General features: G+C 44.2%; 1 protein-coding gene across 9 annotated transcripts in view; it reads left to right on the forward strand.

Annotated features, from left to right (window-relative positions):
• The window catches only part of LOC144829156 (serpin B6-like), a 245,315-nt gene that overhangs the window by 83,658 nt on the left and 145,509 nt on the right, over positions 1 to 16,148 (forward strand). For all 9 annotated transcript variants that reach the window (XM_078688005.1, XM_078688010.1, XM_078688001.1 and 6 more), the window contains one exon: positions 8,540 to 8,657. In XM_078688005.1, the coding sequence (XP_078544131.1) occupies positions 8,540 to 8,657 (118 nt within the window). The remainder of the gene's footprint in view (positions 1 to 8,539; positions 8,658 to 16,148) is intronic.

The raw sequence follows: 16,148 nt of genomic DNA on the forward strand, positions 1-16,148 counted from the left end.
GGCTAAAAAAACAAGGCCAAGGGAGAGAGGAAAATCCCTGAACATCGTGAAAGAAACAGGAGCCAGTAGTTGATGTATCTAGGATGTTTCTGTTTTGCATGTACTACACTAAGGGGATACTCTCATCCATCACTCTGCCAGGTTTGTAGGAGGATATTGGGTGGTGTATAAAACAACTGAGAGGGGAAGGTTCAAGGTTCTATAGATGAGTTATAGGGTCGAAGGGAATGGGATAATATGACTGGGAAACTACACAAAAAGTGCCTTTGAAAAATCATGTGCTGACTGGCTCAAAGTAGCGGGCAGAGCGGAGCAACAACGTGAGTGTGTACAGGAAACAATTCTCCAAAACGTAGTGTGCTGGCCGGCTCAGCTTGAGTACGTGAGCGGAGCAGCAAAACATACGATAAAAAGAAATGATGGGAACTCTGAGGAGTGACACCTATGACACGGCGTGCTGACCGGCTCAGGAATTAGGAGCGTAGCAGCAATGCGCGTGCAGGCAGAACTCACGAGCAAAGAAATATGAGGGGGGGGGGTCGCGTGCTGGCCGGCTCCAAGTTCACAGGAGCGGAGCAGCAACTCGAATAAAGGCGAAAGGGAGATGCCAAAATTAAAGGTGTGGTGCGCTGACCGGCTTAGAAGCGGGCGGAGCGGAACAGCGACGTGCACGCCAACAGGAATGTACCTCTCTTGAAAGGGGGCCAAGGAGGTCCGCAGGAGTCCGGGGCCGAGGCTGGATAAACCCATAATTAAAGACGGGACAGAGAGCTGGACAATACACCAAACGCGCAGCAACCAGGAACCAAAATGAAACAAGGGGGGCGTGGTCACGTGTCAAGAACAGTAAGCCAAGCAATGGATTACGTAGGAGATGGCCTGTTACGAGCCTCAGGGGCCATCTCAAAAGTACTCGCATCAGTGGATTTTACAATCCCTGGCCATGCATTAATGTTCTACCAGTTTTTAGTCCTCTGAAGGCATGGCGCTAAACCTGGTTCCTAACACACTAGAGATGTGTCATAAGTGTAAGGTGGTCCTGCTTTGGTGAGGGGGCGAGATAATAAAACAAGTCAGGTCCCGGGCCGCGCTGTGATTGGCTGACGTCACGGGGGTGTCCTGGGCCGGCAGCCAATCACAGCACGGCCCGGGAATGACGTCACGGGGGTGTCCCGGGCCGGCAGCCAATCGCAGCGCGGCCCGGGACAAAGGGGCGGGGCTTAAAAAAAGCACCAGAAACGCCCCCGAATCGCGTTTTCAAGAGAGAGCGCGATTGACAGCCTCTGTCTCCCAATGGCTAGCCTCCATTTATGGAGCTAGCCAATTGGAAACAGAGGCTGTCCTAACCTCACTATTAAAAACAACAGATTTCGATCTGGGAGGGGCTTCGCCCCTCGCCAGGTTACGAAACCTAAAAATGACAATTTAGCACATAAAATGTGTGTTAGCAAAAATGTCAATAAGAAGCACACATTGATGAATCAACGAATGCCTAAATTTATGGCTTAGCACTTCTGGCATATACTTCAATTCATTTAGTGCGTAGACTGTTACTGTGTTTAGGAAACGCCCATCTTTTGCTTTGTGTACCCCCAGATTTGTCCCTTCACTGTTTTTGCTGGCTGTAGAACCGTGCACTTGACCAATGCTAGCCAGTTTTAAGGTGCATCCGCTCTACCTTTCAGTATGATGACATTTGTATACCTCTATTTATAATTAGCATTTAACCGAGCTATACGACGCTAGTATGTGGTACAAAATGTACCCAGTGCCTGTTTTTTAATGTAACTAGTGGACTGCAATACCCATTGTGTCATCAACAACAGTGACTTCAGGCCTACCATTGTAGTCTCACTAAAGCAGCCTTTTAAATTGTAATTCTATCAAACAATATAATCCCATCAAATTTTAAGTCACCCCTAAGAAGGGCCCTACTGCCCAGAAAGGAGGTTGCATGGTATTTAAAAGTGTGACATGTAGAAATGTAGTGTTACTTATGCCCTTATAATGAAAAGCTACCAAAAGCTATTTTCGCTGTAGCAAGGCTGGTGATTCCATAGGAAAACTGGGATGCAATATTACATTTAATAATGATATCTCTAGAAAAGGGAAGAAAGTTCCTACTTGGACTGTTGTGACATTTATTGAAATACCAATACACTGTTGAAGTGTGATTTTAAAACAAAATAAATACCAAGGTCAATTTACTTTTAGAAAGTTACATTTGTCCTGCCTAAAAACTTTGGAGGCCCTTTTGCGTTAGCCTCCAGCTACAGCCCTCTGCATGCTTAACCCTGCATGAGGTGTGAAAATTGCACCCAGAGCAAAAGACAAAGGCTTGTGTGTGAGGATCTGTTCTGTTCATCAGGCAGGATGGCCATTTGGGTAGTTCCCAGGAACTTTATTATTTTCAGAGGCGCCTCTCATCACAGGCAGATGACACTTGTGCATCCCCTTCTTTGTTCTTCCAGTCAGCCAAGCTCCAATTGCTTGGAGGAGGGCTGCCCCTCGAACCGGTTTGAAGTGACTACAGAGAAGGGGTTGCTAATTTCTGTAGCCACACCTCTTGGGTGGTCACACAGGTTCTACACAAGGGAAGAAGGGTTACACCATCTTGGATTTAGGCAGAGATGGGCACTGCAGTATTATTTGCAGTAGGGCACACAGGAAATGCTGCAAAAATGGGTAGGTTAAGCCCTGGGAACATTTACCTCATTGGTTAGGGAGGAGCGAAGAGTCATCCGACCCACTAGCTAGTACCAATCATACATGGTGCATACCCAGCACCCTCCTCCGAATGCTTTGTGGATCTGATTTAGGGATATCAGAAGAGGATTAACATGCTGTCTGAGACCCGAGAAGAGCCCTGAAGGACTAGACCTGCTCTCCCTCTTGTACCCAGGACAAAAAAGTGGACTCTCAGGCTCATAAGGCAGACCTACTCTTCAAGCTACAGAGACACAACAAGCTACAAGAGGCCTTTTCTGCAACTGCCCATCTGACCAGTTCCAACTGTATCTGTCCTGGACCCTGTTGGTAGCTTCTGCTGGAGTGAGTCTTGTACCCCAAGTGCTGTTCCTGACGTTTGGAACCCTGGGCTCTGTCCATGTGTACTCCTGATAACATCCAGAGAAACCTGGGACTCCAATGTTCTCCGGTGGATCGGGACAAATCTGCCAAGCTGATCTGACCAAGGTGTGTTGCCACTTGGTTGAAGATTCAGTTTTCACCCCCTCCGAGCTTTCCCGCAGGAGCAAATCTGATTCAGCGGTACCTTGTGGAGAAGGTATCTGGCCTTGTAAAGCCTTCTTCACAAGGCCTGCAGCTTTGCCCAAAATGTGATTCAAGTTTGAACATCGAAATCTTCACTGGGCAAAGGCACCAAAAGTATCCATCCGACGAGGGATTTGGGTGCGAAATTCAAATTTTTCCCACTTCGCCCTTTCCCGGCAAACGTCAATGGATTTACCGGTACCTCATCCGATGGCTGTGCGACCTCATGGACCCCTTGTTGCCCAAAGCCTGCTGCCTTGCCTCGCTGAAGATTTTAAACTGCTATTTCAGTAACTAAGTCTGAATGTAAAACTTCTGACCTGGTCGAACCTAGTTCCGGAAGCCAACCTCCGTTCTATCATGGCTGGCCTCAATACGTGCCTAGGTCCCAGTCTACTGTGACTAGTTGATTGTGGTTGGTGCTAAACCTTTTGTGTCACTACTTTTTCCTTAAGCTTGCTTTAAAAAATCATCTTTGTTTCCTCCTATTGGATTTTTCTTGTTATGGTGTGATTTTATTTATTAATGTTTACTCAATTTTTTTTTAATTGATTTGGGGTTTTCCGTGTCGTGTGCTTTTCACATTATTACTGTTTTGGTAATGCATAAATACTTTACATTGCATCTCTAAGTTAAGACTGGCTGCGCTGTGTCATACCTACCAGGGTTGAGCTCAGGTTAATTGAATTACTTTCGTGATTCACAGTAACAAGTGTTGTGGTTATTGCTTAAGCTGGGTCATCCCAGTGCTTAATTTGTGCTGATGCTTGGCACCAGCACTTACTGGAATGTGTCACATGTTGCCGTTATTGGTCTAATTTTAAGCAGAACACATATATGGAGTTGTAAATAACAAATGAAAAACTAGCACTTCAAGGCCATCCTTGGAGCTTGAGTTGGCTTTCAATAGTCTAAAATGTCACACTTGCTTAAGGTTAAGGTCAGTATGTAATGCTGGCACTGGCATTCGGTAGCAGTGATAAGAGCTGCGGGTGTTGTCAACTACAGTGGAATACCAGGAGCCCTGGCAGTTTTATTTTTTTTAAATTAACCACTGTTCATCACCCCCTTAATTTCTTACACCGGGCTTTAAGCCTAGTGAGACGCATGATATCAAAATATATTTAAAAAGTGTGCTAAACACAAATCCTGTTTGACGGTGCCTAACCACATTGCCCATGGCAAAATGTACCTTGTTTCTATTATTGTTCCCCAGCTGCACTACTATACAAGGGCATCCTGCTGTTTTGTTCAAGTTACTTAAATTGTTGTTCAGTATGTTCAGTTTGTAGGTCCGGGATTATATGTGCATAATCCATATTTATAGGGGCTTTCAGGCAGAGCCCTCTTCAGTTGATCTGTTGCTGTAATTCCCGTTTTCTTCCATACATCTTGGGGCAGTGAGTCAGCCCATTTTAGCCATTGGTCAAGTTTACTGAGCGAAAGTGCGTTCTCTTTCACAAGGAGCACATCCACACACAAAAGTAGTTCCCTTCAGTGCCAGGGACTACTATAGCAAAGCTTAGTTTTTGAGACCATAATATATTTTTGCTTTTAGCCAATGTTTTCTTTTTTTATTGTTGAGGGACCAGCAGCTCCCCAACAGCAATTTTTTTACAAAAATCATAATGCAAAAGAAGCATCAACAAAGCCAAAAGGCTAGCAGCCAACTTCCGAGCTTTCGACTTTGTCAACGTTTGTTACATTTACGTCCTGTACATTGATAGGATGGCTCTTCATGTTGTGTTCAGTATGTCACTTTACTGAATTTTATGGGAATCTCGTGCCGTTTCATACTCCTCTTTTTTGCATAATGCTCAGCTGAGAACATGGCTTTGAGTGACTTTGAATATATTATTAAGTGGTTTGTCTGTTATTTTTATATCAGACGTGATTCAGTACATTCACCGTTTACTGTCTTTGTGTAGTTATCAGGATACACAACCCATCCTTGAGGCTTGGTTTCCATACTGTATTACTTACAAGAAAACTGCAGGTTTGACTGTGCCGGATGCGGATCTGTTTGAAGGCATGTTTCAACCCACGATTTTGTTCCTTCTGTTTTTGGTTCCTTTAACTGTACATGTCCGCTTTACCAGCCAAACTTTGTTGATTGCAATCTGCTGAGAGTTTTGCATTTCGAGTTTGCTCTTGGGGACTGCGAAGTTCTTTTCCATGGCTGATCCATTTCGGTAGACTGCATTTGCTATTGTTGCTTCCAATGGAGCATACGCTTTGCCCAACTATAGGACTTAGGAATAGGAGGGTGGGATGATGGAAGCAACACCAGCCTTCATTGAATCTCCACCAGGCATCTTGTATTCCGCACTGCACCACGGCTTTATACAGTAGTTCAGCTGCTGACCTGTATGCAAAGCTTGCTTCTAAGTACACTGCTAATAAATGTATCCTTTTTATTCATAGCACCTTATGCAGCGATAACATCTATATGAGAATACTATTAAAGCACTTTTGCTGTTTTTTTATTTTTATGTTTTCCATTCTGTACAGCACACAAGTGTCTCCAGGTGCAGGTGCAGCCCTGCCCCTTCACTGTGAATGCTTTCTTTGTATATATGAAAAATTATGTTTGATTTGGTTTCTTTGTTGCCTGTCAAGCCTGTGCATATTACTTGTGTACATTGGCAGGTTAGAAGGCCTGTGTTAGTGGTATGAAAATCCAGAATCTAGGTAGAGATACGCTGTAGTAAGATGCCACCTTTAATAAAAATTTAGGGATTTAATATTGTTTGCGATTTCTTACGTTGTATTAATATACTGTCCCTCTTGGTTGGCATACATTTTCTTTTTATGTGTTACACTAGCGTCTCATTCTCTACTTCAGAGATTCAATAAGTTACATTAGTCGTCATTTCCATTTTTAAATCGTACTGTTTCTCTGTCAAAAAGATGCTGTTGTTGAGCATCTTTGTTGATGGCTAAGGGACTTTAAAATATTTGCTCACACTTACAAAGATCGCTCTTATGATTGTAATGGAATTGTAGATTCCAGGCAGCTACCTTTCAAAGTACCTAAGGTGAGACAAAGGCACCGTACCATTGACTGGAAATGACTGGAACCTCCATTTAAAGTGAATAGAATACAAACTTTAATGTAGTGAAACATGTTGTGGCAGATTCAATAAAGCATTTATGAGTGGGGAAATAGTACTATGGGGGATTCTTTCACATGTCTTTGCGAATCAGCCCTGCCATTTTTAATCTCAATTGGTAAAAGAGCAAATGGAGCACAGCTCTTTGTGCCAACTGTATAAATATTCCCGGAATATTCCCATTTTAGATGTTCTTGTATGCATGTAGACTACATTAAAAATGACCACTTGAATTATTCTGAAAATCCATTTGTGATGAGGTCCTGTAATGTTGAGTGATATTACGTGAATGAAATCCAGACCAGCACATATTCTACTGAGCTAAAACAGGGCAAACCCTGCTTCCCCTTGTGCAGAGTATGAGTGTCAACCCAGAGGTGTGGCCTGGATGATGAGCAGTCTTCTCCTCTGTGGTCACTCAAAATTGGCTCTGGGCGTAGCTTTTCTCCCACAGGGTTTCGTGCAAGCTTGATGAGGGGAACAACATCTGGGGCTTTCCAGGTGTCATCTAGCATTTGCTTGTGACGGGACAGGACCCTTTAAAGTTAAATAAGATCCTGGGGCCACCCCAACTGTTCTTCCTGCCAGTTGAAGAAATACATTCCAACTTCCAGGCATTGGATCTGTTTTGGGGCAGTTTTCACATGTATTTCTCACATACTTTTTTACCAGTGACAATATCATTATGTGTCTAGTCACAGGGAGAACAAGCACCTTTCAAATTTCACATTCTTAGGGGTAACTTATTTATTATTATATCAACTAAAGTTTTCCTACCTGCTAGAAGGGTGAATTTGACAATAAAGTTCAAAGTGCTGCTGTCAGGCAGCACAGGAGAGGTGTGGCGCCGCGGCCAGGGCGACTGACGCTGGAATCTGGGGATCAGGGTTCGATCCCCGGCTCCGGCGGCAGGTTAGCCCAGCACCATGTGACTCTGGGCAATAGCTCGCTTAATCTCCCCGATGGCCCCCAGCGCCTAGAGACCCTTACGGGTGATTGTGCGCTTTACAAATGTGGATTATTATTATTATTATTACAGAGTAGGAATGAAGCTATGTATCACTATAGTGGATGGCACAATAGTGCTGCAGTTCACAAGTCCCATTTAACTTTCCATGTCACTGGGGTAATTCTGCCCATAAACTGCTTTATAGGAAAGTTAAATGTGGCAATCTTGTTTGAAGAAAATTTCGGCACGTTCTAGAGGTGAGAGCACCGACACTGGGCACTATATAAAAGTGTTCCAGTGATTGGATTCAAGATGATCAGCAGGTAAATCCCAAAACAAAAATGGAAAAATTGAGGTGATGACCCAAAAAGAGGTTCACTTTGTAACAATTGTCACTGAAGAACTCTTCTCCTTCCTCATTAGGATTCCCAAACATTGTCTCCATATCTCCCTTGAACTCTTACTCCAGCCAGTCTATTAAGAGGTGTCTGTCTCTGTCCTCCTTAAAATGGATGGGTCGTGCAGCCAGGGGGACCCTGTTTCATTCTCCAGAAGTTGTTAGTTCACAAACTTAACAGTAAAGAAAGTGGCATTGAATTTCCATGTAAGGGCGTTTAAACTGAAAGATAAATATTGTCCCATTACAGTAACTCCTCTTTCATTGACTTCAAGGCAAGCTGTTTGTTCTGTACCACATAGCCAGTCACAATTTGTGCAATACCCTACTTACTGGTGACAGTGCAGTTATACTTGTGCCAGATCTGTAGGTCTAGCCCTGCTCTGCAGCGCCATGTTCTTCTAGCTGTTTTCTCACTTCACTCATACACTTTTGTATTTTACACTGAAATCTCCACCGAATCTCTCATGACTACTCTAACACCTCCTGATAGTTGTCACTTCGGTCTTTTGCTGCTTCTCACCTCTGATTTTACTATTGCTTCCTCAGTATTTTACCTCCCTACCTTCACGTTTCTGCCCTTGAAAAGAAGCATGCACACTTTCCACCTTAAAGCCTCTTCTCGTCACCTTACTGACCCCCTATCTGGTACTGTCTGTCCACTCTGCAGGCTTCTCTCATGAGAGGTTTGCATCTTTGGTAATTTCTGCACTTACCTCAATGTTGATATTTTCGACCGAGGCTACTATGGCCCACACTAAAACTGAACTTTTGACTGATGTCTCATTGACCTCTTTCTTCTTTCAGGGATTCCTGGATTCTTGCAGTAAATTCTACCTGTCGGAGCTAGAGCAAGTTGACTTCCAACAGGAATATGAAGGAGCCAGAGGACGAATTAATAACTGGGTAGAAGAAAAAACTGAAGGTGAGCACCCCCTTATCACATATATATTATCTGCAGAATTAGTGCAAGCTGCGATTACTACACTAAAGGTCTGCAGAATCTGTTTTGAGCTGAAGTCCATAATAATCAGTTCTTTCAAATCAAAAGTTACATTACACAAACTTGTTTTTATTTATATGTTTTTTCTTTTGAAATTAAGCTGCACACGTTTTTAAAATGTGGTACAAGTTAAGGAACTTGAAAAGGAGTGTGTGGGGAGGGGGTGGGGGTGCTTTGCCTCTTCATTCCATCTATGCTATCTTTTACTTGCAATGAGTTACCTGAAAATTGTAGCTGAGCGATATAACTCCTATTCCTCTTACCATTTACTATGTCGATTTCTCAGTTTCATTTTTGCCTAGATGACCATTGTGCTACAAAGCTGGAAACCTGTAACCCTTTTGATGCATTGACAAGCATCGTCAATATTGCAGGAGGGGGCATTCGCTAGTCTGCTTAACCCCTTCGCTGCTAGGCCTTTTCCCCTCCTGTGCTAAGCCTTTTTTTGGCGATTTGGGGTAGTGCGCGCTTAGGCCCCTGTAACTTTTTGACCACATAAGGTATCCATGCCAATTTTGCGTCCTTTTCTTCCAACGTCATGTGGATTCTAAAGGTACCCAGGGTTTGTGGATTCCCTTGGAGGGGTCCCAGAAATTAACCAAAATATAGTGAAATTTTTGTTGTTTTCAGAAAAATGGGAAAAACGGGCTGCAAATGAAAGCCTCTGGGTTTTTCCCTGCAAATGGTATCTAAAAAGGGTTTGTGGGGCTGAAATCTCCATTTTCTTAGCTTTTAGGGAATGACAGTCTTTTGTCAGAGAACCAACATTTTTCACACAGTTTTGGCATTTTTCTAGGACATAGCCTATTTTTGCTATTTTTAGAGCTTTTCACCACCTTCCAGTTAATGGTAGAAATGAGTATGAAAGCAATAAGGGATCCTGGAAAGCTATACATTTTTGAAAAGTAGACAACATTCTGAATTCAAAAAGGGGTCATTTGTCTAAATCCATGAAGGTTTCTTTATATAAACTAACAGTTAAATATTGGAATAATTAAACATTTGTTGAAAAAAACAGCCTTTTGTCTCAACGTTTTCACCTATAACTTCTTGTAATTTTGACAGCTCTTGGAAAGCAATGTACCATTACATTCGTTAGACCTTCCTGGTTGTGGGGATATATAGGACTTGTAGTTTCTCCAAGAACCCGACGAACCCAGATCCAAAAACTTAGCAGCAACTTGCAATGATTTTTTTTTATTTACTGTGTATAGAGCACTTATTCTTGGAAAATGTATATGTGGAAAAATCGGTATGAAAGACACCTATGTATTTCTGAATTGGGTACAAATTATAGAGTCTAGGAACAGTATATAATTGCACATTTTCAAAATTGGGAATACTCATACTAGCATGAGAATTATTGGTCATTTTTAAAAAGATTTCTTTTTTTACACAATGTCTTTCATTCGGAAGGGAGAAATGCATGAAAACTCAATTGGTAATGACAGTTGTTTTACAAATCTGAATTACCCTAAGTCTCCCGATAAAAACGGTACCTCACTTGTGTGGGTCGGCCTTGTGCCTGCGACAGGAAACTGCGCAAAATGCAACATGGTCACACCTCAATTTTGCAGTTAAAAATTGACCCTTTTATGGCAAAGTGCCTACCTGTAGTTTTTGCACCCTAGCTCTGCCGGCACCTAGGGAAACCTAGCAAACCTATACATTTTTGAAAAGCAGACACCCAGGGAAATTCAGGATGGGGTGACTCGACTGCCTACCACCAGGTTTTGTTACCCAGAATCCCTTGCAAAGCTAAGAAATTGACAAAAAAGCACATTTTCCTCACATTTCTGTGGTGGAAAGTTCTGGAATCTGCGTGGATCAACAAAATTCCACCCACCCAGCGTTCCCCCAGGTCTCCCGAAAAAAATGGTACCTCACTTGCGTGGGTAGGCATAGTGGCTGCGACATGAAACAGCGCAAAACGCAACGTGGTCGCACCTCAATTTCCCAGTGAAATCTTGCCCTTTTTGGACAAAGAGACTACCTTTTGTTTTTGAGCCCTAGCTCTGCCAGCACCTAGGGAAACCTAGCAAACCTATACATTTTTGAAAACTAGACACCCAGGGGAATTCAGGATGGGCTGACTCGACTGCCTAACACCAGGTTTTGTTACCCAGAATCCTTTGCAAAGCTAAGAATTTGACAAAAAAAACACATTTTCCTAACATTTCTGTGGTGGAAAGTTCTGGAATCTGCGTGGATCAACAAATTTCCACCCACCCAGCGTTCCCCCAGGTCTCACGAAAAACGCAACGTGGTCGCACCTCAATTTCCCAGTGAAATCTTGCCCTTTTTGGACAAAGAGACTACCTTTTGTTTTTGAGCCCTAGCTCTGCCAGCACCTAGGGAAACCTAGCAAACCTATACATTTTTGAAAACTAGACACCCAGGGGAATTCAGGATGGGCTGACTCGACTGCCTACCACCAGGTTTTGTTACCCAGAATCCTTTGCAAAGCTAAGAATTTGACAAAAAAAACACATTTTCCTAACATTTCTGTGGTGGAAAGTTCTGGAATCTGCGTGGATCAACAAATTTCCACCCACCCAGCGTTCCCCCAGGTCTCACGAAAAACGCAACGTGGTCTCACCTCAATTTCCCAGTGAAATCTTGTCATTTTTGGACAAAGAGACTACCTTTTGTTTTTGAGCCCTAGCTCTCCCAGCACCTAGTGAAACCTAGCAAACATATACATTTTTGAAAAATAGACACCCAGGGGAATTCAGGATGGGGTGACTCGATTGCCTACCACCAGGTTTTGTTACCCAGAATCCCTTGCAAAGCTAAGAATTTGACAAAAGAACACATTTTCCTCACATTTCTGTGGTGGAAAGTTCTGGAATCTGCGTGGATCAACAAATTTCCACCCACCCAGCGTTCCCCCGGGTCTCCCGAAAAAAATGGTACCTCACTTGCGTGGGTAGGCATAGTGGCTGCAACAGGAAAAGTTCAAATCGTACGGTGGTGAATTTACAATACCCTATAGCAAAACTACCTTGATTTTATTGGGGGGGGGGCACCTGAGTTTGTGGCCTGGGGCTTGGCGGGCATCTTTGGAAACTACCAAACCCAAACAGTTCTGAAAAGTAGACACCCGGGGGCTTCCAAGGAGGTATGGCTTGCGTGGATCCTCCAACGTTCCTTTACCCAGAATCCCTTGCAAACCTCAATTTTAGCTGAAAAAATCATTTTTTTCACACTTTTTTGTATGGGAAAGCGTGGCATCACTGGGCTCACACAAATTTCCTCCCACCCAGCGTTCCCCATGGTCTCCCGATAAAAATGGTACCTCACTTGCGTGGTTAGGCATAGTGGCTGCAACAGGAAATGGTCCAAATCGTACCCTATAGCAACACTACCTTGATTTTTGGGGGGGGGGGCACCTGAATTTTTGGCCCGGGGCTCGGCGGCTATCTTTGGAAACTACCAAACCCAAACAGTTCTGAAAACTAGACACCCGGGGGAGTCCAGGGAGGTATGGCATGCGTGGGTCCCCCAATGTATTCCTACCCAGAATTCCTTGCAAACCTTAAAATTAGGTAAAAAAAACACTTTTCCTAACTTTTTTGCGTGGGATCTCCGTGCCGGAAAAAATGTCCTAACACCCAGCGTTCCCCTTGTTCTCCAGAGTAAAATGATACCTCACTTGTGTGGGTGCCCCAAAGCAGAACAGGCTAAAAATGAATTTAAAAAAAATCTAGTATATAGGTTTGACAAATTAAGCACCCCAACCTTAGTCACAGGGCTTTGGCCCACCCACACAAGTGAGGTATCATTTTACTCGGGAGATCAAGGGGAACGCTGGGTAGTAGGACATTTGTGCCGGCAGGGAGATTCCACCCAAAAATGTATGAAAAAGTGGTTTTTTTAACCTAAATTTAAGGTTTGAAGGGATTTCTGTTTAGGAAAACATTGGGGGACCCACGCATGCCATACCTCCCTGGACTCCCCCGGGTGTCTAGTTTTCAGAACTGTTTGGGTTTGGTAGTTTCCAAAGATGCCCGCCAAGCCCCGGGCCAAAAACTCATGGGAACCCCCTTGCAAAACCAAATTGTTTTGAATGAATTAAGTTTTCAATTGGAGAACGTGCGATTCAGGGGACAATATCGCATGAAAATTGTGACAGACAATTTCAAGTTTGCAAGAGATTGTGGACAAAAAACAACAATAGAATTCACCAGAAAGACATGACCATATACTACCATGAATTAACAATAATATCTAAATTTAGAAAGTTATTTATAGCTATAATATACACCATAACTGAGTTACTCAAAAGACAAAGAATCAAGCACGGCTATCTATTCCTCAAAGACACACACATATAGGTTGGATTTGGCACGAGGGCGAGTGATGGTTCAGTACATAAAATTTTATTAACATGATATTTAAAAAAAATGAAATGCTCTGTCAATAAATAAAAACCGAACCAGTGACTCGCAACTCGTGAGCTGTAAAGCCACGACAGGCACCAACCGTTTTACAGGCCATTCACGCACCTTTCATACCAGATACAAACCAGACCACTGACACCATCTGGAAGGAAAAGCAACACATTACAACAATCACAATAAGGGACAAGGTACACCCTACTGCAGAAAGAGAAAAAAACAAATATTACTGCACAGCCATCTAATCCGCAAGCACACACACATACTGGTTGGATTTGGCACGAGGGTGAGTGATGATTCAGTACATACAATCGTATTCGCAAGTAATTTCACAAAAAATGAAATACACTGCGTATAATTGAAAGTATGATTAACTGAACCACTGACTCACAGCTCGTGAGCTGTAAAGCCACGTCAAGGCACCAACCTCTTGACAGGCCATTCATACACCTTTCGTACGTGTGACACATTCAAAACATTCACACCGCCAGCCGCGGACCCATCACATTTCAACACACACCAGCAAACAGCGCCATTCAAGGGCCCATCACTTTCACACGCCCACATTTCTGACACTGCAACTACACAAAATGATGGACTGCGTGGAGTGTCACTCAACTAGCAGTGTGTGTAGTGACCAACAGAAAGTAACTACTCACACACCGCCAGCCGAGCGCCAGTCCACCCACACCACCATCCAAGCACCAGACCATGCACACCGCCAGCCAAACACCACTCGGCGCACACCGACAGCCAAGCACAACTCCGTGCACAGACAGCCAAGTACCACTCCACACACACCACCAGCCAAGCACAACTCCGTGCACAGACAGCCAAGTACCACTCCACACACACCACCAGCCAAGCGCCACTCCACACACACCGCCAGCCAAGCACCACTCCGTGCACAGACAGCCAAGCACCGCTCCACGCACACCATCCAGCCAAGTACCACTCCACACACACCGCCAGCCAAACACCACTCCACACACACCACCAGCCAAACACCACTCCACACACACCAGCAGCCAAACACCACTCCGTGCACAGACAGCCAAGTACCACTCCACGAACACCACCAGCCAAGCGCCACTCCACACACACCGCCAGCCAAGCACCACTCCGTGCACAGACAGCCAAGTACCACTCAACGAACACCACCAGCCAAGCGCCACTCCACACACACCGCCAGCCAAGCACCACTCCGTGCACAGACAGCAAAGTACCACTCCACGCACACCACCAGCCAAGCGCCACTCCACACACACCGCCAGCCAAGCACCACTCCGTGCACAGACAGCAAAGTAGCACTCCACGCACACCACCAGCCAAGCGCCACTCCACACACACTGCCAGCCAAGCACCACTCCGTGCATAGACAGCCAAGTACCCCTCCACGCACACCACCAGCCAAGCGCCACTTCACACACACCGCCAGCCAAGCACCACTCCGTGCACAGACAGCCAAGTACCACTCCACACACAACATCCAGCCAAGCGCAACTCCACACACACCGCCAGCCAAGCACCAGTCTGCACACACCACAAACACATTTAGAATTCTTTTTTCAAAATAACACTAAACAAATGGAAATACCTACAAATCAGCTAACACAAATTCTAAAACTAAACACTTTGCACTAATGCTAATCCTTGAAACAAACAAAAAAATGTTACAGAATGCAGACCAGGCAATTCACTTTACAGCTCATTAAAACTCCCAAAACTTCTTTTGCGTGTGGTACGATTTAAAACAAGCTGACCGACACAATCCAGGCTTAGAAGGACAGTCAGGACAGTACATACGAGACTCCTTCCGCACACCTCTTCGCCAACAGACTCTGCATCTTCTAGTCGGAAAGTCTCTTGCGGTAGTGGGAGGAATGTATTCAGGAAAGTGGCGATCTTTCAATCTAGCCACATCCTCCACCACTTTAAATCTAGGAACACTTGCCAGCTCCACAAGTACAAGGCTGCCTATTGTAGACTCCTGAAACTTAACAATAGGCATCTTCGTCTAAGGACAAGACTTCTGGTACACAACAAAAGAATTAAAGGATGCCAAGTGGAACAGATGGATAGCCAACTTCTTGTACCAAACGTAAGCCTTTCGAAGAGCAGCATAAGGTTCCAACCGCTGATCTACTCTGTCAACACCACCCATGAACTTATTGTAAGCTAAAATGCACACAGGTTTCCGCACTTCAGCACCCTAACTCCAAACCGGCACAGGTACAGTACTTTCATCGTGGATAGTAGTCAGCATGTACACATCTCTCTTGTCTGAAAACTTCACAGCTAGAAGCTCCCCACATTGCAATGCAGTAGACTGTCCCCGCACAAGCCTTTTGCAAACAAGTTCCTTTGGGAAACCTTTACGGTTACTGCGCATTGTGCCACAAGCAACAGTGCCCACTTTGGCCAACTCCTTGAACAACCGCACACCAGTGTAGAAGTTATCTACATATAAATGATGGCCTTTGTTAAATAATCCTCTACCTAGTTCCCACACAAATTTCTCAGTCACTCCAAAAGTAGAAGGACAACCAGGAGGGTTAATGCTGGACTCCTTACCAGTGTACACCCTGAAATTGTAGACATATCCAGTCTCACTGTCACACAGCATATACAGTTTGATTCCATAGCGTGCCCTCTTACTAGGAATGTATTGCCTAAAAACCAAGTGGCCCTTGAACAATAGCAAAGACTCATCCACTGCAATGTCTTTACCAGGGGCAAAGATCTCAGAAAAACGATCAACAAAGTGATCAAGGACAGGCAGAATTTTAAACAAACGGTCACAATCAGGGTGATCGCGTGGCATCGCTAAACCATTATCAACAAAATGCATCATCCGAAGAAGAAGCATATACCGATCACGACTTATGACTGCTGGAAATATAGCTGTTGCCATCAAGGGACTAGTGGACCAATATGAAGACATTGATTGCTTCCTTAGCAAGCCCATCAAAAAAGTTAATCCCAAAAACTTCTTCATCTCTTCAACATTTGT

The sequence above is a fragment of the Lissotriton helveticus genome, chromosome 4_1, assembly GCF_964261635.1.
Source record: "Lissotriton helveticus chromosome 4_1, aLisHel1.1, whole genome shotgun sequence".
Classification (NCBI taxonomy): Eukaryota; Metazoa; Chordata; class Amphibia; order Caudata; family Salamandridae; genus Lissotriton; species Lissotriton helveticus.